At 32.8% G+C, this 27,321-nt stretch overlaps 1 protein-coding gene across 4 annotated transcripts in view; it reads left to right on the forward strand.

Moving 5' to 3' along the window:
• WDR17 (WD repeat domain 17) overlaps window positions 1-27,321 on the forward strand; it is an 89,606-nt gene that overhangs the window by 14,399 nt on the left and 47,886 nt on the right. For 2 of the 4 annotated variants that reach the window (XM_039882585.1, XM_039882584.1), the window contains exons 2-5: window positions 6,750-6,872; window positions 13,185-13,313; window positions 18,868-19,051; window positions 22,763-22,993. In XM_039882585.1, the coding sequence (XP_039738519.1) occupies window positions 6,807-6,872; window positions 13,185-13,313; window positions 18,868-19,051; window positions 22,763-22,993 (610 nt within the window). In that variant the 5' untranslated portion in view covers window positions 6,750-6,806. Of the gene's footprint in view, window positions 1-6,749; window positions 6,873-7,844; window positions 7,936-13,184; window positions 13,314-18,867; window positions 19,052-22,762; window positions 22,994-27,321 lie in introns of those variants that run through there. The other 2 variants (XM_039882587.1, XM_039882586.1) reach the window with 2 other exon arrangements.

The raw sequence follows: 27,321 nt of genomic DNA on the forward strand, positions 1-27,321 counted from the left end.
TTGACTTTCAATCATCATTACATTATAGAGTTCATCCATTTTGTGTGGATAGCTCATTTTAATTATTGCATAGTATCCCGATGTATGATTGTATTACAATTTTTGTCTCCCAGATTATGGGAATCTGGTTTTTACAGGAGATTTGTGTATCTCCCCTTCCTTAGCCCTGCTCTATGGCAGCCAAATTTGACTGTATCTGTGGTGGTGTTGAGTAGAAGAGAATTTTTTTGCATCTCCTCAAACAGTGGCAGATCTGTGCTAATGCTTTGGTACAGGATGGGAGCCTAATTATCTTCCTGCTCATCCCCCAGGGGTGGACATCTTTTGCTTCTTCCCTTCTCCCAGAGGTAGTGGATCTTTGCCTAGTACCTGAGGTCAAGAAGGAGGGTTCTCTTTCCATTCCTAGAAGCAGATTAGGTTCTATTTTACTCTTCCCCATTGTCCCTGGGAGTAAGGCTGTTTTTTTCTCTCTTCCTAGTAGGGATGTTGCTTCATATGGTAGAAGGATTCAGGGAAGTATACAGCGTTTCATGCCTGTCCACTATCAGTAGCCATTTGTTTCCTACACCTCTGAGCCACAGAAGCAGACTGCCTCTAATTCCCCCAGTCTTTCTCTTAAGCACCCAGTTGAAGTCTGTGGAGATCTTACAAATGAGTGCTAACTCAGCTTGCCTCTGGGACCTCCAGTTATTATAAACTGATGCTCTAGCTCACATTGGCCTTAAGGAATGAATTGCAATTTTATCTGACTTTTTTTCTTTCCCTCTTCTATGGCAGTCACCTTTTCTCTCATACCTTGTCAAAGGTGACACCATAAATGTGACCTCTCTCTTCATAGAGGGGCTTCTTACTCATTGGAATTCCCTTGATTGCTTTGTAACCTGACAATTTAATCACATCTTCCTCTATAGAGAATTTACTTTTGCTTTGGAAAAGCATTAGGGTAGGGAAGATCACTTAATCTAGTCATTGAATGAAGTTGAGTCTTAGTCTATTTCTATTTCATTCTTAGTCTTAAGGTATAGACCCAGATGGTTCTTACTGAAAAGACTCCATTAATAGATCATTTTTCCTTGTCAGCATCTGAACTCCAATTTTTTTCCTTCCAGCCTTATGAGATTACCAAAATTCTCTAGCTTCTCAGTATTTCAGCCACTACTTTTATTTAGGCAAATCCTATTGGGAAAAATGTTCCCCCACCCCATAACCACCACCAAAAAAAAAAAAAGTGCCTGGCCAGCCTCTTTGGACTTCTCTTAGGATTCCCCTTCTTAGTCAGAGATTTTACATATTTTTATCTACCTTTTCTAATTTTTTTCAGTGGGAGAAGTAGAATATATACTTGTCTGCCATCACCGGAAGCCATTTTCTTATAAATAATAATCTTTTAAAAATTGTGACTGTTTAAAGCACACTTAGTCAACTGTCTGTCTACTACTGTCTAACTCAGACTTCGTTCTGACATTTTTATGTAGGATTTTAATATAGTTAGGATGGACAACTCCCCCCGAATTGTAGTTTTATAAAGCTTTTGACAGCCACCTTCCACTAATTTTGTTTCTTTCAGAGGAGTACCTATTCATAGTAAGAGTAGACACATAGGTGATCCCAGATCTATATCAGCTTGTGTGACATTGTCAGCGCTGAGCTGATCGAGAAGGGAAGGTTTTGGTGGTGAGATGCCCAATTGGAAAAATGCATAAGGGGCCGACGTGAGAATGAAGCAGCAGGCACCAATTTTATTGTGGGGAGCGCGCTTCTGTTGCAGGGGGTACAGTTCTATTGCAGGGAGTGCGCTTCTGCTCTTCTCCTTCCTAGGGGTTTGCATGGCTCCACATATATCAGAGTACAGTGGTAGCATTCTGACACACGTGTGATATAATAAGCTGAATTATGTTTACACATTTTAGGCGCAAGCGCCCTACTACACTAATGTAACATTCTAAATTTGAGGTCTTATTCCTAGCCGCGAGCCTGGATCACACCCAGACCTGGGACCTGCCAGGCCTGATACCCACAGACACCATGAGCATGAGGAGCATTTACACTTCCTCAGTCTCTTTCACAACCTCATCTTCTTCTCTAACCCACCCAAACACAGTTCTAGACAGGTCAGATACAGATATATGAAAAAGAATGATCTTGAGCAATGCCAAATATTTTATACTTGATTTTACTCTGTTTGAACAAGCAATGATGACCTGTGCTTATTTTGCATGTTCACTCTAGTTTGTTGGGAAGTTTAATAAATATCACTGCTATTTCAAAATAATGGAGACAAGGGCAGACTAAGAGTGTACAACTACGGATAGTACAATAGGTAAGAAAACATAACTTGGAAGGGATGAATTTAGTAGAGAAAAGGATATGCTGCAAATGCCCAAATTTCAGAGAATTAAACCAATATCTTGGTCAGAGATGTCAGGTAAAACTGGATGGAAAATCTAAATGTAGAATCAAAGCAGATATAACTGAGACCAAGATTTAGCTAATAGGCAAAACATGTCATTTTACTCGGTTTAGGATTTTAAACAGGCATAAGTCAATAGAAACATTATCAAATTTAGGCAGAAGAGAGCAGAATGAACATTTCAAGATCTGGTACAAATAGATTCACATAAAATTACAACCAGAGAATTTTTAGTATCTTGATTTTAATCTCATATTTATAGTAGGATGTTGATCACTGGCAGATATGACCATCTTAAGAGCAGGGATCTACTTTATTTGCTTCAGAATGCTGTATCTCTAGGTAATCCTAACCATCTTAATACAGAGAATGAGAAAGCATTTCTAAAATGGGAGAGGGATAACAAAATGGAAACACCACACTAATACGAATGGATCACTTGAATTATGTGCATATATTTTCCTCTTGTGAAAAGAAAGACAACTATTTTTCAATGATTAATTGTTAGAGATTGAAAAAAATGAGATTCTTTATATAAGATTCTTTATATAAATAAATATCTCTTGCTATATTTAGTTAATTTAAAAAATATCCTGTCTTCTAAAACTTCTGCTGTGGGACATAGATTGTCATAACACTGTACACCTTAAAAATCTTGCTTATTTCCTACAGTCATTTGACCTCGATTTCCTAATGTAGATAAGGTGAGAATATTGATTTGATTAATCTCCATTGAGTGTGCATGTCTTCCTGACTCAGGAATGTTGGTTCTCAGTATTACAAGGGGCAATGTACCAGTTAGCTATTGCCACAAAAATATTTTATTTACAAACCACTCCAGAACTCAGCAAAATATAGCAAAAAGCATTTATTATCAGCACAAGTTTAATACTGGGTTTTAAACAGGTTTGACTTGGCCAAGTGGTTCTGCTTCTCATTGGAGGTCTGTGATTTGTCTACGACAGCTCCATTCCTTGTGTCTGTCATCCTTCTTGGGCCGATGAGGTAGCCATAGAATGTTCTTATGTCAATGGCAGAGGCACAAGGGTGGGAATGCAAACAAGCTCTATAGCCAGAGAGCTTGGACCTGGGATACTCCGACTTCTGCCCACATGTCACTAGGCAAAACAAGTTATTCGGCAAGTCCAAAGGCAACAGGCAAGGACATAGAGTCTGCCCCTGATGAGGTCATGGCAAAGGTGTAGATGGAGAGAGACATATGAAAAGGTCAAGACCAACAATCAGACAATGTTTAGATGTTAATGCCTATGGTAAGCTTTCTGACATTGCAAACATTTTTTTTTTCATTATCTTTATTTTCTTTATCATGATGACATTTAGCCTAAGATTAGTATCATTTCTTTCCATCATTAATTTTAATAGGTAGTGAGAATATTCTGACTATGAATTAAGTTAAATTTGTGATTTTAACAAGATATTAGTCAACAAGACCATTGGCTAGTACACAGATGTAAAGATGTGGAATAAGTGCCACCATGACTCCTTCCTTTCTGTCTCAGTTACTGCTAAGTGATCATGACACACTTCCCTGAGGTCAGCTCAAGGTTTCAACTCTCACTTCAGACAGTCCTAACCAATCAAGGAGACGTGGGAGTTGAAAACTATTTGCCATTATTAAAATAAATGAACCAGCTTCTGTTTACTCTCAGATCATCAGAATACCTGGAGTAAAATCAGTAAATATGTATTTCTATGTAAGATAATATTTCACCTGAGATTACATGACATACAGTGTTTTGCTTTTTTAATTCTTACAAATATGGTAACTAGTGCTCATGGGAAAATACCAGGGAATAAGACATAAGAACTGTTGTGTGCCCTATAAACCAGATATTAATGTTAACTACATTGGATTTACAATGGTATAATAAATACACATTTGGTGCTTGGAATGATTATAAAATAATTTTACAATTTCAAATTTGCATTTTATTTTACATTTTTAAAAACAATTTAAAAAAACCAATTTCTTAAATGATTTGATTAGCCAATTCCTTACAAGGAATTGAATAGTGCTCCCATTTTACTTGTTGATGAATATATTACCTCTCACTTGGATGCTTCTTTAGAACTTTTCCAAGTTTTAGTAACACGTGCCTTCAGGTCATGTGTTGCCACTAGTTGACAAACTCTTCTAGCACTGCTGGTGTCAATTTATTCAACAAACACTTTGTATCTTCTGTACAAATATGAATAAGGCATAACCCTTTGCCATGGGGAACTCACAATTTATATATATGCAAATAATCATCATCCAGTGCATACAGCTATAAATTTAAAGGCACATGGGTGAAGGGCTTGGTGCATTTGAGAAGGTTTCAAAGAAGAGGGATATTTAAGTTGGATCTTGAAAGCCCCTAAATGTGAAAGAGCTCATTATTCACAGAAAAAGGGAAGGAGAACATCTCAGGCAAAAGCCCTGATAGCATAGAACATGTTTAAGAATTGCAATGAAAGCAGGGAGATTAGTAAGTAAATTATTTTATAGTTTGTTCAAGACATGGTGAGAGATTTCACTAAAACAGTGGCTTTAGGGATGGAGAGTAGGGCCTTTTGAGAAGACCTGTTAAAGGTAGTTTGATAACACGTGGTAACCAACTATAGTGGGAGGGACAGAGGTGGAGCGGGTGGTGGTGATGAAAGAATCAAAGATAGCTTGATGCTTTTAATCTTAGGTTACTGAATATAACATTCCCTGAAATGGGGAATGCGGGAGAAAGTAAAGAATGTTTGGGAGTGGAAGAAAAGGGTAAACCTTGCTTGAAAGAGATAAGCTAGGCTTTACACTTTTCATATTGAGATTACTAGGTAAAAGGCTAACTAATCTAGGGTCAGCAGGTAATTTGAAATGGAGTTTAGGAGCTTGGGTAGAAGTAGGTCAAGTGTATTAGAAGAGAGACTGGAAACTCTGCAATAGTGGCACAGTAGTTGGAGTTATTGGGCAAGTGCTAGATACAGGTTCAAGGCGGGGTAAAACGCTGAATGCAGGACAGACACATTATTACTCAAAATAGGATAAGCAATAGACAAGAGACAACAATGTGCGTGTGTCCGGGGTTGGGGCAGCAAATCCCAAGGGTAGGGCAATGCATGAGATTCGAATTCTGAGCAGTTAAATGGGAACAAAAGGCTCTGTGGGAACTCCAAAGGCAGGACGGAAAGCAAGGTCCAGATTCAGGGACATCATTGAGAAGTAAACAAATGAAGCAAGAGGTTGTACCAGCGATGGAACTTCCCAGGGAAGTGAGAGCCTTTTCCCAAGCAGATATTATTAAAGCTATTCCTAGAGGAAATGAAAGAAGAATTCTGAAGAAGAGTGCCATGTTGCATTTGATAAATTTTTAGAGTAGTAATGTTCTCAATCAGCTACAGTGACATATGTCATACAAGTGTGTCTTTCTATGACAGAATAAAGGCTATGTTCCTTATGGGGTATGAAAAATGAAACACTCAAATTACTCAAATTGTTTTCTTTATCATTCCGCCTTCCACCTTCCTCCCTCCTCCCATCCCTCCCCCTTTTTTTTCTTCCTTTTTTCTTCACTGAGGCGTAAGGGTTTGATGAGTTTGGTCAGGAAAAGGTCACTCGGAACCTGTTACATGTTGAATGATGAATCTAAACTTTAGAGAGGATATTTTGAAGCCCAGATATTCTCCAGTTTACCAAGATATCTCTTATTTAGCATGACTAGTAAATAATTTTTTCTAGAAGTGAGTAAAGCTAAAATGAAATCAAATTCATGTGATTGTGATTCTCTGTCGAACATATTAGCACTCTATTCAGTCATGTGTTTTTTCTAAACTTTTTGAGGCATTTATAGGTTAGCAATCAGCTGAGCTGGAAGCGAATAGAAATATAGGATTAGCTTTGTCATTATACAACTTTTAACTTAGAGGCTTTCTTCTAGCTTTATGTCCAACTCCTAAGGCTGAAAATGGAACTAATTTTCTGCTTCCTGTTGTTTCGTGGTTTTTCTGGATTCCTTAATACTACCTTGGTAACTTTTAGAAATAATTTGCCTATTTCTTGCAAAAGTTAAATCTAAAATGTTTTTTAGAATAAAAACTGAAAGCCTAATATTTGCTACAACATTCTCTGGTACTGAACGGTAACATAATTATTGTTTAATTTATTTTTTCTTAGTTGGATATAGGCTTCCATCTTCTGGTTTAGCATTATTTTTACAGATACTATTATTCGTAAATCATTAGAACTGTTTCAGGTGAAATGCGTGTACATGTCTAGGTCTTGTCCTGAACATTTCTCAAGGTAGGTTCAGTAAAGCTCCTTGGTTGAAACACATTGTTGTTGCTTTAGGTGCTGACTGTTGTGAGGCCAAGTTTCCAACTGCCTTGATTAAAGTAGAAACATCCTATGGCTTGGATGACTTACATTTCAAATTGGTTTGAGCAAGATGATTGGTATGAAGGACTGCAAAGAGTAAGCTATATTTATGATTTAATTATAACTTTCCATGCTTTTTTCTGCTTTACTTCTCATTCAGCTGTATTACTGTGTCATTTATCTTTTAGTTATTTTTGCATTACAGAATTCTGAGTGTAAATAAGGTACTTATTTGGTAGATTTAAAAGCAGAGGTAAGAAAATAGAACATAAAGATAGTCATAATTATACATTGAAGAAAGGACTTTTTTTCCTATCCTGGTTTCAGATGAATCTTAGCATTTTCAGATTGTCTTTAGGCTTTAAATATAAAATAAGAATTTTTTCTAATGAGATTAATGTATGAAAATAGCAATAATTTCAACTGTCGTTTTACATAAAGAAAATCATTTAATGACATAGATGTGTGTAATAATGCTGTGTATTATAATAATGTAAAAGAAAATGCAAAAATTTTCTGATGAACAGTGCCATGTTCCTTTGATAAATTTTAAGGCAATTAATTATGTTTCTAAAGGATTTCCATTGTTACTATGGCAACTTCTGCATAGTATTTCAAAGATAGCTATTCTAATCTCATTGCAATAGTACAAAACTGCTATTTAAAAATGCGCCTTATCAAAATGGATTTAGTTTAGAATAATATATGATTTCTCTCTGGCTACTTTTACCCTTTTAATTGACAATTTCTTAATTATTCAAATGAAGGCAATTTGTGGATTTTTTTTTATTAATGTGTGGAACAAAAGAGCCGGAATGTCTTTGTGTCTCACCAGCTTTTCCCCTGTTGTTTGAAGTCATATGCTAATAAAGATATGCAGTACTGAATTTTTCTTCCTCCTTACTTCTTCAGGTTCCTATTCAAATCACATCAGAGATATTTTCTCAGTATTTTAGTTCTTTTTAATTATCTCTTTAATCGTTAATCCTCAGCAGTTTAAAGCCTCTGGTCTCTTAGGATCTTTTTCAAATTTTTTTTTCTTCAGCTATGAATCAAGATGGTAAATATCTCTGGAGCCAGTTAATATTTGACTCTGGAGGAAAACCCTCATATTGTGAATCCAAAAACATTCTGCAAAAAAGAGTTGGAGGATTAGCAGGTAGCTTTTTATCCTGAATTCTAACCTTATCCGTAAATGATAAAGTATTTCAGTTTATGAGTTTAATATTGGCTCTCTAGTCCCACTGGAAGCACATGCACACTGAAATGCCAGCATCCTTTGTATTGTGTGTGAATTTTGAATATAATAATAAGTGCATTTCTGATGTTGAAACAGAAAGCTGTTTCAAGTGCAGGCCATATATTTCAGTGGGAGGGAGTAGGGATGATAGTCTAATTTAGGGAAGAAAGATGACTGATTCTAAGAAAAATGCTGTGTGTTCCTTTATAATGACTTTGGGGCAGCTCATGGAGATTATGCCGATTCAACATCCTTCCCTCCATCATAACTCCAGTCTGCCTTTTAATACTGCCATTGGCCTCTACAAATGAATTCCTGGTTCTGAGACAGTTTAAAATAGTAGCTGTTCTTGATACAGTTGACCATCAAATTACCATATTGTCTTCAGGCGTTTGAGCTGCCTTTTTTTATAATGAATTTTTTTTATTAAAAATTATTGGGATGACATTGATTAACAAAATCAAATAAGTTTCAGGTGTATCATTCAACAGTAAGTTGTATATATATTGCATTGTGTGTTCACCACCAAGATTTAGATTTCCTTCTGTCACCAAATATTTGACACTTTTTATTCCTGTCTACCTCTACCCACCCCCTGAAAAAGAGTTTGAGCTTCTTTTGGCTCAAGTTTTGATCAGTTCTTATATAGACATAGATGAGAAAGAAAAATTCTATTCAAAATAATGAGAATTGGCATATGAATATTTACTTTAAAGAGATAAGTTGGAGTTTTTGAGTTAAAATTGTAACTTAGAAATGTGGTATTTGGAAAAATTGCAAGGTATGAGTTTGAACTTTAGAACACTAAATCAGCCTTTAAATGTTGATATAATTAATATTTATAGTATATACATATATATAATTATAAGATACCAACACACATATATATATGAACTTGATTTTAACTTAGTTTTGTCATTTTATTTTTGGCAGTATTATAACTATATAGCTATATTTTAAATTTCATTATGATTATTTCATATGATACTCTTGTATATTTAAAAATAAGCTCTAATATACAAATCTAGTGTAAATATATTCTTATCACTTGTTTTTTTATATTTCATACACTTACTATGCAAATCATCTTCACTGTAAATGTAAATGTGAGCGTGTGTGTGCTTGCATGCACTTGTGCATGAGATTGAAACTAAAAATTGTATTTAGACTAGAAAAATAAAAGTAATATCTCGCTAGGACTGTAGTTGCAAGGTTACTGACACTGCCAGTTGCATGTGGAGTAAAACAGTGCTCAGGCTGTTTTCCTGAATCCTTTATAAATCTGCATTATTCAGTGAACTACAAGGTTTAGTACTTCAGCTTAAAAGTGTATATGTTGTTTCTGGGCCCAAAAGATTATATCTTCTAAAGCAACACATCTTTAGAATGGACATGGATTTTCTTAAGTTTTTCACATAAAAATGAAACATAAAGATAAAAACGGGTACATAATATTTATCTGATATATGTAATTTCCTGTCATATGCAGTTAAAATCTATTTACCTGTATATGTGACATTTTATAGGATTATTATTTAAAATATAAATGTATATTTTGAAATGGACCTTCATTTGAACATTTTCTATTTTCAGTAATGCAGAATCATTAATTTTGTAACCATTCATGCTGATAACAAAGATAACAAAAGCTCCTGGACTCAGCAACTGTAGATATCATTTAATAAAGACTATATAATATTATGTATATACATGTATCTTATAATATTTTTGAAAAATAATCTAGAAGTTTCAAATACTTTGAGTACATAATTCAGATTTATAAATGCAATAGTATTTATATATTTAATGATTTTTTAATATTTTATTCAAAATCATAGTTTTTTAAAAATAAGCTGCCATTTCATTTTGTCCTGTTATTATTTTAATGGCTGGTCTGGACAAGTTATTCAACTCTGAATTTAAAAAGGATTTAAATTGTTGGACTATAAGACTTATAAAAGCTGGTTAGGAACAAGGGCATACCAAATTGTATGACAAAATTGAAATGTTTATATAATTTAAATTTGGAAAATAGAAACCAGTAAATCAAGATATACAAAGTAAAAATGTATTGACATGGTTTCAGGTAATTTATTCGTTTTTAATAAATGAAAGTTAGCAGAGAGGAACTTCTTGTTTTCAGTCTGGCATGTAAGGAGCTTAGAAGTCTTCACTCTGACCTAAAACAATAAAAAGCTGAACGAACTGAAAAATCAACAATTTTTCTTAGATCCATGAGAGAAGTGAGGTCACGAGGCAGACTGCTGCCCCTCAAACTGGAGATGCAGACGGGCATATACTAGAATCACAACGTACTAGAGCCAAAACCCACCAGCAGAAACCTCTGTGGGAACCAGAGCAAAATAGGAAAACCTGAACTATAGTTCATGAATTGCCAGAGACTCATGTAGCAAGTCCGCGAGACTTACCTCCAGGATCTCTAGCAGGCCCTCAGTATTAATACTGGAGAAAATCCTTTTATGCTTCTGGTAGGGAGAAAGGAAAAGGAACCATTTTGAAATATGCCAGAGCATTCTCTTCTCCTTAGCAAGACTGTCCTCAGGAAAAACTATTTTACAGAGCCTAACCTGCTAGGGTTATATCAGAGCCTAACCTATCCAGGAGAAGTGAAATACCCATCTGCAGTCCCCTCTAGCCATCGTATCCCACCTAAAAGGGAAAAACACCAAGAATCATTGGTGAGGTTCACATTCCATAGGCACAGGCTCATCAGAAGACAAGAGACCTAATCGTAGGACTAAGAATGATTCCCTTCCTCCCAGACCTCATCACTGCCTTACTAAGGGTCTCATTACCCAGTCATCATGTCCTTCTTTCGACAAAAAGATACAGGGCATACTAAAAGGCACAAAACACAATTTAAAGAGATTAATCAAGCATCAGAACCAGAGTCAGATATGGCAGGAATGTTGGAATTATTAGACCAGGAATTTTAAGAAACTATGACTAATGTGCTAAGGGCTTTAATGGAAAAAAGTGGACAACATGCAAAACAGATGCATGATTTAAGCAGAAGATGGAAACTCTAAGAAAGAATCAAAAAGAAATGTTAAAGACCAGAAACATTGTAACAGAAATGAAGAATGTTTTAGCAAGCTGTTAGTAGACTAGATGGCTGAGGAAAGAATCTTTGAATTTGAGACTATGACAATACAAAACAAAAGCAAAGGAAAACAACAACAACAACAAAAGAAACCCAGAACAGTGAAGAATTGTGGAGAGAAAGGGATAGAAGCAATAACTGAAGCAATAATAACTTAAAATTTCCTCAAATTGCCTGACACCAAACTACAGAGCCAGGAAAGTTAGAAAACACTGAAGTAGGATAAATGCCAAAAAACTATACCTAGACAAATCATATTTAAACTGCAGAAAATCAAAGAGAGAAAATCTTAAAGAAGCCAAAGGAAATAAATTTACCTATTGAGGAGCAAAGAGAAGACTTACACTGGACTTCTCAGAAACCATGCAACCAAACAAGAGGAGAGTGGAGCAAAATATTTAGTGTTGAGAGAAATAAAACACAAACCTAGAAATCTGTACTCTATGAAATGATCTTTCTAAAGTGAAGGAGAAATAAAGACTTTCCCAGACAAACAAAAATTGGGGAATGTTTTGCCAGTAGACCTGCCTTGTAAGAAATGTTAAAAGTTCTCCAGAGAGAAAGAAAATGATATAGGTCAGAAACACAGGTCTACATAAACAAAGGAAGAATTTCAGAGAATGAACAAGTGATGAGAAAATAAAAACTTTTTTCTTATTTTTAATCTAACAAATAACAGTTTTTTTCAAAATAAAAATAACAATGTATATGATTATGTATGCTTTGTATATATATATTCAGACACATACGTATATATGTGCTATGTATACTTAAGGATAAGTGAAATGAATGACAGTAATGATATAAGGGATAGGAAGGAGGAATTAGGGGTATTTTGTTATTTTAAGATACTGACACTACTCAAGAAGTGGTATAGTTTTTTTGAAAGTAGGCTTGAATTAGTTGTAAATGAATATAGCAAATTCTAGATCAACCACTAAAAAATTTTTTAAATGAGATGTAATTAATTGATATGCTAAGAAAGAAGAAAAATTGAATAATATAAACTCAATTCAAACCACAAAAGAAAGAAAAAGTGGGGCAGGCAAAAATAAGAACAAAGAACAAGGGCAACAAGTTAAAAATAGTAAAAATATGGTAGATATTCATCCAACTGTATCAGTAATGACCTTGAATGTCAGTGGTCTAAATGTACTAATTACAAGACATATTGTCAGAGTGAATCAAAAAACAAGACCCAACTATATGTTGTCGACAAGAAACGTATTAAATGTAAAGACACATATAGATTAAGATAAAAGGTTGAAGAAAGATATACCATACTAACACTAATCAAAAAACGGGTACAGCTGTATTAATTTCAGACAGAGCAAACCTCAGAGCAAGGAAGGTTGTCAGGAATAACTGCATGTCTGGGCTTGTTTACATAAACAGTTTACATTCAGTAGTTTCCAGCTTCCTCTTGTCACAATGAACAATATTGATAACCCAGTTTGTATACCTGCCTGAATACCTCAAATAGTTCTTGTGAGACTATAGAGTCAGTGTAAAAACTAAGTTCTATGACAGACATCACAGTCCTCCTAATATTGGCTCAGTGTTTTACATTTGAATTTGCTGCCTTGAACGAATTGCCAATATTTAAAAATTAGTACATCTTACATAAAAATGTATTTTTATTTTACATAAAAATCTGGACATTTTTGTTTGTCTGGGAAGTTCCATAAATCTGGCAACATGGCATGGCCTTCTCAGGTGGTACCAGAGCCCTTTAAATAGGCTGTGCACTTTCTCTTTTACTCTAGTCCCTGTCACTCCTTATGCAGTTCCCAACCCTTGGCCAAGTGTCAGTTGTCATTTATCATTTTATAATCTCTTGCTTCCCTAATGTAAATTACCTGCCTCGATGTCTATAGACATTCGACTCTTGTTCTCTGAAAGTGTAAACTGAGATTAATAGTACTAGTAGAAAATATTTTCAAGGCATAAGCGTAAGGATTGGGGAAGATAGATGTAGAACAATGAAGAAATAGTTTTTTGAATAATGAAAATAATTGATGTTTCTCCAAATTTGTTTTTCAAGGCAAACATGTCCCAGGTCAGGCAAGTGGGACTGCTGGCTGCTGGATGTCAGCCATGGAACAAAGATGTGTGTGCTGCCAACGGAGACAGGTTTGCCTATTGTGCTACCCTGGCTATCTATATTTATCAGGTAAAATAATTCTGGTGCTTTTTGATTTTTAACTTTATTAGGTAAAGTTAATATTTAATTAACAATTATTTTTAAATCTGTCACATGAAAAACTTAATGCTATAATTTTATTGATATTTATATTTAATATTTTGTTGCTATTTCTATATTATATTAGTTTTACAAGTCGAACTTTTAGAAAATACTTATATCATAGTATTAAATTATTAGCAAAATCTTAATTGATTTCATAATCCTTTTTGTGCTGTTTATAAAAAAGTTTCTTTAAGAATTAAAAGATTCCATTTTATGAATGAAGAGCAAGTACTTTTAATTCTTCTTAACTATATATTCTCATGTAAATAGATGGAATTCATTTATTCATTTGTTTCAAACCATGCTCAGTAACATTCAATATGAGAAAATTATCTTATCAGTTGAATAATATGGGTAGTCTATTAGAGATCATTATATTAAAAATAGTGAAGATATTATATATTTTGAGATGTTCTTGGGATAAAAAAATTTATAACTATATTTTTTCATGTCCTAGCTCCACCCCATCTCTTATCAGTTCCCAATATATAGAGCCAATGGCCTTCTGAATTTCTCTGTATAGAGGTGCCATAAGCATCTTAAATCTAAGTCCAGTCTTTCTCCTTAAACCTGGAGTCAGTATTTCAGTGCCACTAGCTAACCATTCATCTAAACCACAAATGTGATAGTTATCTTTGATTCCCCTTCTACTTAATATGCTATACCCTTGGTAATCAGGAGTGATTCTCGTATTTTATATCTTTCCCCATCTTCTTTAGATCCTTCCCACCTAACTTATTGTAATGGTCTCTTAATATTCTCTTTGTCTCTACTTTGACTCCCTTTAATTTATAGCTCAGTGTAATCAATCATCAGTAATACGAATCTAAAATTTTAAATCTTCAATTGTTCCTCATTTCCTAATATTAACACCCAAACATTATTGTATGACATTGTTTTGCAATCTTCATGTCTCTGTCTCCCTCTCACCTTGTTTTCCTGACATAGCAAGACAATTTCATTTTCTAAAATATCTCAAACTCTTTTATATCTTGTCTTTGCTTACATTACTTTTGCAGTTTGCCGACATTGCCTGTCTAAAGAACATTGTCTCATCTTTCAAATCCCAGCTGAAATGTATAAGCTCTTCCGTATTCTGCTTTTTCCTCCTTCTTAGTGAATAGTCTTAAAAAATGGATTGCCTTTCTCCATGCTTCCATTTACCAGCATGAGTCTTCCTCATCTTTCAATCCTCAAGTTATTGTATACTCTCTGACATTTAATAGATATTTACTAAATGTTTCTTGAGTGATTTTCTTTTTATTTTGAAACACTAACTCTTTTCAGTTAAGAGTGAAAAAAATATTACTAAGTTTATTCTGGAGTAAAATTTCTTTTAATTACTGATAGTATTATAGTTTATTGAAATTTTAAGAAATAATAGCATTACTCTATAAACTAATTATTTTTTCTACAATATAGAGTAAGATTTTATGTAGTTCTTTCCTCAAGCTTGTGGAAATATCCAAATCACGATGGAAGTCCAGTATAACTCAAATTTTCTTCACCCCCTCATATCGAAGACAGCAGCAAATGCTCTAAGTGCCTTCTTTTTTTTTCATCTACTTTCCTTATACTCTGTTTATATTCTCAAACTCCCCACTTCCAAATTCCTCCTACAAAATTTCTCCTTCAGTCTTAAGTCCCTATCTTCTTGTCTCTATTCTCCCTTAAAGAAGAACTTATTAGGCAGGGCAAACTATTTTCCAAAGGAGTAAGGAAGGTCAGAAAGTGGATGAAGGCATAACTTAATTTTTTTTTCTTTTTTTAAAAGAAAAAGTAAGATTTATTGAGAAGACAGGCCAGGATAGGGAAAGCTGCAGCCCTATGAAATTTGGGAGGTGAAGAGATAAGACAGTACGTCCCAAAGAGAGGGGTGGGTAAAGCACTGTAACCAGATCTTGATTTTTTTCATGTTAACTTCTGACATTTTATGACTCGAATATTTAGGGAGATTAAGCTGAAATTATTAATATAAGAAAACCTAACAAGAAAATTTTCATGTCTTAAAGACTAAAACAGTCTAAAAATTACCCTGATTTAGAAGTGAATACAAATAAATTCAGGTGACAGTTTACGGAGTCCACTATAAAAGCTTGTTTCAAAGTACACAAATAGAAAATTACATTATTAAATGGTGAAGCTCACAATTAAACTTATATAAATAAGTATTGTTTTAAATGTAATCATTAAAGTAATTTGAAAATTATTTTATATAAATATAAAATATTACAATTATTTTTCGAGGGAATATCAGATGACACATAGAGCCAGTGTACAATGTCTGATGGTCTGTCACAACTTTGTATAATGACACTGATGTATTACTAGATTTTTATGAACTATTAAATGATACTCATAAATGTCATAAGAATTTTTCTTTAGTCATTGAATTGTAATGCACTAATATATTGTATTAACTACTCTAAAATCAGAGAAATTTCTGGTCCAAGTCAATATAATAGCACAGTCTCATAATACTGAGTTGAAAATATAGTCAGAATGTAATAATAAATTCCTACAAGTAGTTCAGTATTTTATATTGTGCTTAAGATACAATTTGGATAATTTAAATAGTAGAGTCAGTGAAAATCATTGATGTGCACCATACCTTTTTCATACATTTATTGTTTTTATAGACCTTTCACTGAATTTCTAACTTATAGAGCAGTTTTTTTCTAACAGATACTTTAGACGCATTCACAATATCTACCATAGGTAACTTAAATTACTAAATGATTTAAAACTTACAAACCTATTTATTTCTAAATGTACAGAAAATGCATTTATATATTTAAACATGCTGACTTAAAATGATTGTAGCTGCAATATTAATCAGATGAAAACTCCATTGGTACTGTGTTATCTTTAGTAATATTTTCATCCAGACGTGTTTCAGAAATAGCTGAAATTCAAGTAGTAAGAGATAACAGAAATCGTAGAAGATAAAGCCTTAGGAAATAGATCATTAGTCAAAATTTTATGCAGAGATGTTCACTGCAGCATTATTTGGGATAGCAAAAGTTAAAAGTTGCTTAAATTATAAGGAGTAGCATAATGAGTCAATCATTCAGTAATATTAACTGAATCTCTTCTTTTGGCCAAGTATTTCTAGGTACTAGGAATGCAACTATGAACAAGCCAGGCAAATTCTTCTCATGGAATTCATATTCTTAGAAAGACAGGGGGCAGAGAGGTCATGAAATAAATAAGTAAACAAAAAATAAATGTTTCAGGAAGAAAAGTGTTCTACCTGGGATGTAAAAATAGGTAATAAGATAGTCATTGATACCAAAAGCAAAGGCAACAAAAACAAAACTAAACTAGTGGGACTATATCCAACTAAAAAGCTTCTGCACAGCAAAGGAAATCATCAACAAAATAAAAAAGCAACTTATGAATGAGAGAAAATATCTGCAAATCATTTATCTGATAAAGGGGAAATATCCAAAATTTAGAACTCATACAACTCAATAGCAAAAAAGCAAACAATCTGATTTAAAAAAGGGCAGAGAATCTGAATAGATTTTTTCCAAAGAAGACCTACAAATAGCCAACAGGTATATGAAAATGTGCCCAATATCACTCATCGTCAGGGAAATGAAAATCAAAACCACAATGAGGTGTCACATCTGTTAGAATAGCTATTATCCAAAAGACAAGAAATAACAAATGTTGGAGAGGTTGCAGAGAAAAAGGAACCTTTGTGCACTGTTGGTAGGAATGTAAATTAGTGCAACCACTGTGGAAAACAGTATGGAGGTTTCTCAAAAGATTAAATATATAAATATGATCCAGCAATTATACTTCTGGGTATTTATTTGAAGGAAATGAAAACAGTAACTTGAAAAGATGTATGCACCCACATGTTCATTGAAGTGTTATTTACAATAGCCAAGACATGGAAGCAACCTAAGTGTCCCTGGATAGATGAATGAATAACAAAAATGTGGTGTACATGCATACAATGGAATATTATTGAGCCATAAATAGAAGGAATTATTGCCATTCATGACAACATGGAGGGAACTTGAGGGCATTATGCTAAGTGGAATAAGTCAAATAGAGAAAGACAAATACGGTATGATCTCACTTATATGTAGACTATAAAACAAAAACAAACAAAAACCCCTCAAACTCATGGAAACAGAGAACAGATTGGTGGTGCCAGAGGTGGGAGGTGAAGATGAGGTTGCAAAATGGATGAAGGTGGTACAAACTTCCAGTTACGAAATTAAGTAACTGGATAGCATAGTGACTTTAGTTACAATATTGTATATATATTTAAATGTTGCTAAGAGAGTAGATCTTGAAAGTTCTCATCATAAGGAAAAAAGGTGTAACTGTGTAGTGATGAATGTTAATGAAACTTACTGTGGTGAACATTTCACAATATATACAAATATTGGATCATGTTGTATGCCTGAAACTAATATAATGTTATACATCAAATATATCTCAATTTAAAAAAGATAAAGAAAACATAGGACAGTTTCTGAGGAGGGGTATGAATTTATTTAGACACCGTGGTCAGAAAACGCCTCTCTAAAGAGATGTTTTTGAAGTGAGACCTGAACAGGAGAATGACTAACCATCAGCAAATCCGTGGGGAGAGCATTTATGGCCAAGGGAAAGCAGAAAATGATTTTGCTATATTAGGGAAATGAGAAGGTCAGCGTGAACAAGGAAGAACATGAGACCAAATGATACTAACCAGATAGAAGAGATTCATGATGTACAATGTGGAAGACCATGTTAGCAGTTAGAATTTTACTGCAAGTATATAGTTAAAGATATTGGTGTAATAAATGATTAATATAATAATGAAAAACTCTTCAATAACACTGTGAAAGGTTTGTTATGTGTTAAAGGGAAAAACCAGGTATAACAAAATGACATACAGTATAATCTCACACATGTTTAAAATGATAGAAAGATTAATTACAAAGAAATAGGAAAATTAGGCTATTCCTTTTGTGTTATGTATAAGAACACAATAGAATGCCCGATCCAAAAAGCAATAACATAAAACAAATCCAATGACACCATTGCTCTGCAAACTTTGGATCTCTTAATAATGTAATAATGAGCAGTTGGTTTATTTAACCTAAATTTTTTTGATTCAAATATAAGTGAAAATTTACAGAAAAAAATTTCAAGACCAAGTTTTTTTCATAAATAGATATAGTATAGAAAATATTATTAAACTGTGAATTATTATGCATATTTAAATGTACCTCTATTTTTACCTTTTTTAAAATTGATATTTTTAAATTCAATTCTCTCATATTTTTTTAAAAAGTTTTTCAGCTGATTGAATACCCCCGAAAATAGACCAAATCTTGAAATGTGTTCCTATCTTGTTCTTAGGTGTACTAATTTTCATGTGTGTAGCTTTTTAAAAATAATATGATTATTAATTGAAAATGTGTAATCTAAAAAGAAGCACTGAAATGTTTTATTTATGTATTTTTTTTAGTTGGATCACCGTTATAATGAATTCAAACTCCACGCAATTATGTCTGAACATAAAAAAACAATCACAGCTATCTCTTGGTGTCCACACAACCCTGATCTGTTTGCAAGTGGCAGTACCGATAACTTAGTGATCATTTGGAATGTTGCAGAACAAAAAGTCATTGCTAAACTCGACAACACAAAAGGTATTCTTGTGACCGGGACTTATTTTATTGAATGAAATATTTTAATTTCAATAAGCAAAATATTTTATTTCAATTAGCTCAGGTTTTAAAGTAGTGTTTTTCAAACTATCTAATGATAATCTATTTAAGAAATCCATTTCACATAACTAATTATTGTGTGTGTGCATGTGCACAAAACTGAAACAGAATTTCATGAAATAATCATACTTGGTATACTGATCAATTAAAAACAGGAAATATCAAATAATTTCATTAGTATTTAATATAATATAAAATTTTCTAAAATAAATATAAAAATAATAGATAATATTTTCTTAATGAGACAATTGGCCTTGCCCATTCATTACTCTATTCCAGTCTGAAACATACATGGACAATATCATGCCTGTCTTCAGTGCCTTGCTGAGCTGGTTTCTTTCCTTTATTTCTCATTTGGTCAAGGTAGAAGAAAGTCCTAGTTCCCACAAATAGGTCTTAATGTATTGAATAATATCACTACATTCTTTCTTCCTAGCATCGTAACCCATAATAATGATGAAGCTAAGTAATCATTTTTCTGTGTTAAATATCACAATAATTCAGTCTCTTTTTGAGCACCAAGTGTAGCCCAATTATTGATTCTGGTTTTGAAAGCTGCTGCTGGATACATTTTTCATATTCATTTTCTTCTTTAAAAATTATTGATTATAACTTTGAGGTGGAAAACTGAGATGTGACAATCTCACTAACTTTATTTTATTCAAAGTTTCTTTATAATATTCTCTTTAGTATGTACAACAATATTGAGAATTCATAGGCAATTTTATTTAAATCTTGCTTCCAAAATAATAACAATGCCTTTTAGAACCTTTGGATGTGTTCGACACATTTAGTATGTTGCTTTTTTCTTTTCAAATTTAGGTCATTAGGAATGCTGAAAATACCAGTAAAATATACCAATTTTGTTATGTAAATTTTATTTTTAAAAAATATTTGCTAAACAAGGTTAATTTTTTATCTAGAAAAATGTAAATCTCATTCCCAAGTTTATACATTCTAGTTTTTCCCTTACTACAACCAGTAAACTGGTATTAATGAGAAAAATATGTTTAAAAGTCATTCAGTGAGCTTTTATTAATGTAATGGTTTTCCTTAAGGTTTTCAGTACTTCAGTGAGAAAAATATTAATTGCTGTTTATACATCACAAAGCTTTGTGACAACATATTATTGTATTTCATCTAGTTTATCTACTGATTTGTCATCTAAGCTTTGTGATGTATAAACTGCAATTGATAGTCTCGATTAATATTTTTTATGTTTTTCTGGTCATATCTGTTTTTCCACTAACCCCAGGATTTTCCAGTGTTGTTTATATTGATCGACAGTGCATTTTCCCAGTACTTTAAATCCAGCTTTGTGTGAGATTAATTTTAAATAGCACAATAAATACTTCTTAAAATTCTTCTATATTTTATGTCACATAAACTAAAAATGTTACACAATGTCATTGTTCTCTTAACGTTGTCACACAAAATCTCTACTAGACTATAACTACATGTTATCTAAGTTTTATGCGAAAGTACAGATTAGACAACATATTATTGTATTATCACCGAGTTTAGCTACTGATTTGTCATCAAACATCATATATATCACATCCATTCATGGTGGAAAAGTTTTTTATTTATCATCTGTGTGCACTATAGCGACCTTTGCAAGTGAATATGCATTTAAATAAGACCTTTCTAATTAACATTATTAACATTTGTTTAAATGTTAGGTAATAATTTTAATGAATATTACATATTTCTTCTTTCTCTGAAAAATTTTAAAGACCTATCAATAAATTCCTTGTATTATTTCCAAATATCTTCTTAATTTGCAATTTTATTTGCAAAAAATATGAATATTTTTGGCCTTTTTCATTTTAAATAATTGGCTTTGAAATGTCTTAGCTTTGTTTTTTTCTTTTCAGAAACCAGCTTAAGGAAAGTAGGAGTTCGCATGTCAGTTTTCTTAGTATTAGAACTTTCGTATCCAGCAGTTGAATTTGAACCTGCCTCTGTATTTTTTAATTCATCATTGTTTTCTAAAAGTCAAAAGTTACATTTAAAGGAAAATGAGTATAAATTTGTTTAAATGTAAAATGTTAAAATTGTCAGCAGCTTGAAAAATGTCACAGTTAATTTTTTTTCTGAAAAAACAACATGAGTAGTAATCTGACCTACTTATCTCAGAATCTTGATGAGACAATTAAATGAATTAATATTTATAGACCTCTTAGAAGTGCTTGCATGTAATAAGCCTCTCTATATTAATTTTTTCTGTTATAACTTAGGACATTTTTCTGGTCCATTCTCTTCCTTGCTGCCTTCCTTGAAATACGTGTTCAGAGAGCCAGCATTCTAATGGCTTTCTTCGAATGTACTCTGGTGGTCTGATCCATACAGAGTATCTTATCCCTTATTGGGGAAATTCCACTTCTGTTAATGTATCCTAAGACTACATCAGCTTTTTTATTGACCTTATTCATATATTCATTCATTCATTCAAAACGTTTTATGGAGTTCCCATTATGTATCAGATCCTGAACTAGGTATGAGGTTTCTAGTTTCTCCCTCTTGGCACACGATGGACGATTGACACAAATTGAATTTAATAAACAACTTTTGACTCTGTGTCTTTGTTTATATCATTTTCTCTTTTTGAGAAATATTTCTCATCCATATTTATTTAAACTCTGTTGTTCCTTCAAGATACAATTCAAATCCAGTTTACTTTCCAGGACAGTAGCCCAATGGTCACAAGCCTTCTACACATCAAAATCATTTGGAAAACCTTGTTAAAACAAGATTTCTGGGCCCTATTCCATATGATGTCATACACATATTCAGTTTGGTGACTCTGATGCAGTTGATTAATGTATCTGTGTTGGGAGATTCATAATCTCTCTCTTGACTCATGAATTTACCATAACATTTATTTTATAAAAGATTTATTTGATTATTTTAATAGTGGAGAGATTAACAGTTAACTTTTGTGTTTTGTCTTATAGTTTAAAAAGGATTTTTATATACATTATTACATTTCCTTTTCTTAACATTCATGTGAAATAAGTGGTCAGATATTTTAATTATATCTGTTTTATAGTTGAAACAGCTTTAGAAAGATAAAGTGACTAATGTAGTTCATCTGAGGCAAAGCTAAGATTTGAATCTAAACTGATAAGACATAAATTATATCATTAATTTTATTGTTATTAAACCCTTATAGTAGCATTTAATTTTTTATACATTTAATCCTTAGCTCCCCAATTTATATATAAGATTCTTTCAAGTATGAATCGTATCCCATATTAACTTGTATACCAAGAATTCCTAAAGCAAGTCTTCTACATAAAAACTCAATAAGAATTTATTGCTTTAATGTGCATACAGTTTTCTGAAAGAAATAACAAAAAATTTCTTTGAATATATGAAGCATATGATCACATTAGTAGTTTTAAACCTAACTGGGTACTTTTCTTTTATCATAGAAGTACCTTCAGATCTTCCCTTGTTAGTCTTTGGGGTTACTTTTCAAAATTCAATCCCCAAGGAAGAAGATAACATTTTAAAATAATGAACATATTCTTATATTTTAAGTTGTTTTAGAAACGTACAACACAAATAGTATTTAATGCTACAATCTTCTGCCAGATCTATTATGTATCTATATTTAATTTATTCTAGGGATGCCTGCCTCTCTTAGCTGGTGCTGGAATGCACATGATGCTGTAGCCTTTGTTGCCCACAGAGGCCCACTGTTCATTTGGACCATCTCGGGACCAGATAGTGGAGTGACTGTACACAAAGACGCTCATAACTTCTTGTCTGATATCAGTATATTCAGATGGCATACCCAAAAAAAGGGGAAAGTTGTATTTGGTCATATTGATGGAAGTCTGTCAATTTTTCAACCAGGTAAGAATTTAATTAGATCTCTTAAATTTGATTTTTCTTAGCATACATAATTTATTTATACAACATAAGCCAAATTAAAAAGTTTTTAAATGTTAGCTGTAAAAATATTATCCATCATTGCATGGATTTCAATCATTTGAAGTAAATTTATTTGTGAGGCATAATAAAACATTTAACTTATCTGTGCATATTTTACTTTAACCCAAATCAGTCATTTGTCCCATATTTTTACTTTTTGAAATCAGTTCTTTATTTTACACATTTACTAAGAAAATGGACGGAATGAACAATGACATAGAGCCAGAATACATGATTACTTACTAATACTATTCAAAAATATTTTCCTACCTTTGTGTAAAATACCATTATAATGCCACAGCTCTGCAAAGACTTTGAACCTGGGATAGAAAGGAACAATAACTCTTTGGACTCATATTAGTTCATTAATCTGGATGAATGAAAGGGTCTGAGAAATTAGTTTGTTTATTTTTAAAATTTAAACAATAACAAAATGTATAATGAAAAAATTGAAAAATTACCTGAATATCACCTCACTGATGAAAAAGTCCTGCTAACATTCAAGAAACATGCTGTTAGCCATCTGGCATCTAGTTGATGTATGCAACTCCTGGTTTGCTAGATAGGGAGAGGAAAATGCTTTTTCAAGATTAGGATAACTACCTTTCACAAAACACATTACATTCAATTTCTCTGCAATTAATAGAAGAAAAAAGGAATTAAAATGGAACAGAAGAAATTGTGAAAATTCGAATCTTCAGGGAATGATCTTTCTAAAGTTAAAAAAAAAGATTTGTAAAACATTAATAGAGTAGGGTCATTTTATCTTAAATACATTTTAAATAGAATCTATTATTTGCCTTTTTTAGAAAGATAAATTATGTGTGCGAGTGTGTGTGTGTGTATACTTATTTACCATCTACCTTCTCTTCTCTTTTTTTCCCATAGCCTCGTGTTCTTTCTGGTTGTACTAATTTCACATGACGACATTTTTATTCATTTGATTTAGATTAGAATGGGGAGGAGTCACTGATTGTGTTTTGCAGTATTTGCATTTGTCTTCTCAAACATCTCCACCCAATCTGTTCCTTCCTCTGCATTGGGAGCAGGTTCTGTTTTATAGTTGGTCACTAAGGTGCACAGCTCAGTGATGTAATTTATAGACTTTCTCTGTTTTGATCTGGTGACTACCACTTCTCACGCCTGCATCTTCATCTGTGGTGGTCTTCACTAGTACCAGGGAAATAATTTAGGGACAATAAAGATGGTTGTGTGCCGTGTGGTTCTTTCTCTTGTATCTCTGCTCTCTGGGGTGTATTTCCCCATTTCTGTCCCCAAGCTAGCCCATACCCAGAGGTTTCATGAGGATCATGATACTTTCTTTTTGAGGAATCTGTTTTGCAGAGCTCTGAAGGAGGATGATGAGGGGTGTGCTCTTATTTTGGTCAATATTTCATTCTAGATATTTTTCGTATTTTGTAATTCATCATTGTATCCATCTCCTTTTTCACTGGCTAGGGCTTTCTTTTCCTTCTTTATTATTATTATTAGGCATTTTTGAAGGTTTTAATCCATAAGACATTGAGCTATGATGTTATGTCTCTAAGTTATAAAATATTGAGACATTTATGCTTATTTTAGCATAGAAAAGGTAGGGAGAAATGAAGGACTCCTTTGCTTTTCTTTTTCCTATGTTTACATCTAGATGAGAAGTATAAAATTTCAACAGGCTAACTTATATGACTTCCAGAGAGGTCACTGTTTTTTTTTGTGTATCTGTACCCACATCATCCAGTATTATTTCTTTGGATCCACCCATGTATTAGTTTGCTAGGGTTGCCCTAAGGAAGTACCACAAACTGGATGGCTTAGAACAACAGAATTTTTTTTCAGTTTTATTGAGATGCAATTGACATACATAAGTTTAAAGTGAACAGCATAATGGTTCAAGTTACATATGTTGTGAAATAATTACCATAATAAGTTTAGTTAGCATCTATTATTTCATATAGATACAATAAAAAGAAAAAGTAAATAGAGAAAGGGTTTTTTTTCCTTGTGATGAGAACTCTTAGGATTTTCATTTCACAATTTTAGAGGCCAGAAGTATGAAATCAAGTTGTCAGCCAGAGCCTCTAAAGGCACTAAGGAAGGATCTGTTCCAGGCCTCTCTTTTAGCTTCTGGCAGTTCCTTACTTTATGGCAACATAATGCCAGTCTTCACATGGTGTCCCCCTGTGTGCAAAAATGTCTCTGTGTCCCAATTTCCCCTATTTCTAAGGACACAGTGATATTGGATTAGCATCCATCCTAATGACCTCATCTTAACTTGATCATGTGCAAATAATTTATTTCCAAATAAAGTCACATTCACAGATACTGAGGTTAGGACTTCAATATCCTTTTGGGGAACACAAGTCAACCCATAAGGACTCAATACAGACTTCTTAATCTTATTTATTCTATAGTATTTTTAGCAATTCATGCACAAAACATTATGAAAGATATAATCTAGTTATGTATTTTCCTTTTGCATATAGAAAAGCTAATGGGTCATGAAGGAAACACTAATTTTTGATTCTGACACTACATTCTGATGTGAGTTTGAAATTTTGAGTCTGTTAGCGTTAATACTGGCATTGTTATGTTTAAGTTTCCCAAAGAGATCACCTGTACCTTGTTAATGACTTAATTGGCACCACTGGTTGGTCAATCTCTCTGTAAGGAGATGGAGTTTCTGTCCTGTAGGTTCTTGCAGGAGACTATGACCTCAAGCTCTGTGGAAGGAAAAATAAAATATTCACACAGGACTGCCCACAATAGTTCATCCATCATTTTAAATCAGTGATTTTTAAACTGTGCTTATTTGTAAATTTGTATATTTATGTGTGTGTGTTGGGTGGGGGGAATAGGAAAACTTGGTAGTTGATTCAACTTGCTTTATGCCTTCTGCTCCCTTTTAGTCTGAAAAATACTTTAATCTGTGTTATGTAGAATTTTCATGTAAAAATTCTCATGTGAACAGAGGGTTTCAGGGCCAAAAACATTGGAAAATTACTGCTTTAACTATTTCACCTTATGTTCTTAGTCAAAGCCAGATCATCAGAGAATTTTTTAATCTTCACCATAGAATGTTTTAATTGAATTAACTTTGGTATTATCCAAGGATGTGCATTAATCAAATCTGCATTGTTTTACTTTAGAAATGTTGGTGGTGACATTGTCCCTGTGTAATACTGTGTCTCATTTTAAAAACACACTGGAGACATTTATTTCTGGCCTCAGTTCTAGGAAAAACTGTGCTTCTCCTAAGCACATTTTTTTGTTTGTCATTTTGTTTTATTTTTATCTTGTGGACAGTATCTATTGTGTAACCTTTCACAAGAGGAATTTCTTTCCTCTTTGCTTTAGCCATCAGATCTCAAAATCAAAATTTGAACAGCTGTGTGGATTATATGTTACCCTCATTATTTTATATTTTAACCCCAATTTTCCCTTGTCCCAGTTTTTGTTTTTCATACAGAATTGTCAGCCTCATCTTCTTATCGACTTATTCATATCATATTCTTCTGTGCTAATCTGACAACATAAATTGCCTGATATTTGTTATAATAAAATAGAACACAAATAAAATAAACAACATATAAATAAAAAATATTATCAGCTGTTATTCTAATGATTGCTTTAAATGTTATGGATTCCATTTTTTATCTTTTATAATAAAAATGTTGAAACCAGGTAGACCAGAAAATGGTGACTGTAATTCATTATCATTTGATTGTAAGCATGGGGCTTTAAAGCTACATGATTTAGTTATAGCATCTGCATTGCAGATTTTCCCATGTTTTGTGTTGTTTTTCTTATTTCTTCACATGCTGGAATATTTTTAATAAATCATAGATCCTAACTGGCACATGCAAATACTTAAAAATTACTTAAGAAATAGCTAGTACAACTTAATAAATCGTTTTTCTGTCTCTCTCTGCCTTGTAATGATCAGCGACATTAATATTCATTACTCTGTTATATCAAATAGCAATTTAGCAGATACTGATTTTGAGAAAGAAGAAGCAAACAAACTTTTCTTGATGGCTATTGCAAAAACTTGATAAACCCATATAATAGAAATCTGACAAATACCTTCTATGATTATATATGCAAAAACTGTAAATAAAATACTATCTATTTAATATCAAGGTTATATTTAAAGAATAATACACTGATGACTTTAATCCCAACAGAAGCTGCAAGGTTTTCAGTTCAGTTCACAAATATCTTATTGAGCTAAGGAAATCTATTTTCTCTGCTTT

Source organism: Pteropus medius, unplaced genomic scaffold, assembly GCF_902729225.1.
Source record: "Pteropus medius unplaced genomic scaffold, Ma_sr-lr_union100, whole genome shotgun sequence".
NCBI lineage: Eukaryota > Metazoa > Chordata > Mammalia > Chiroptera > Pteropodidae > Pteropus > Pteropus medius.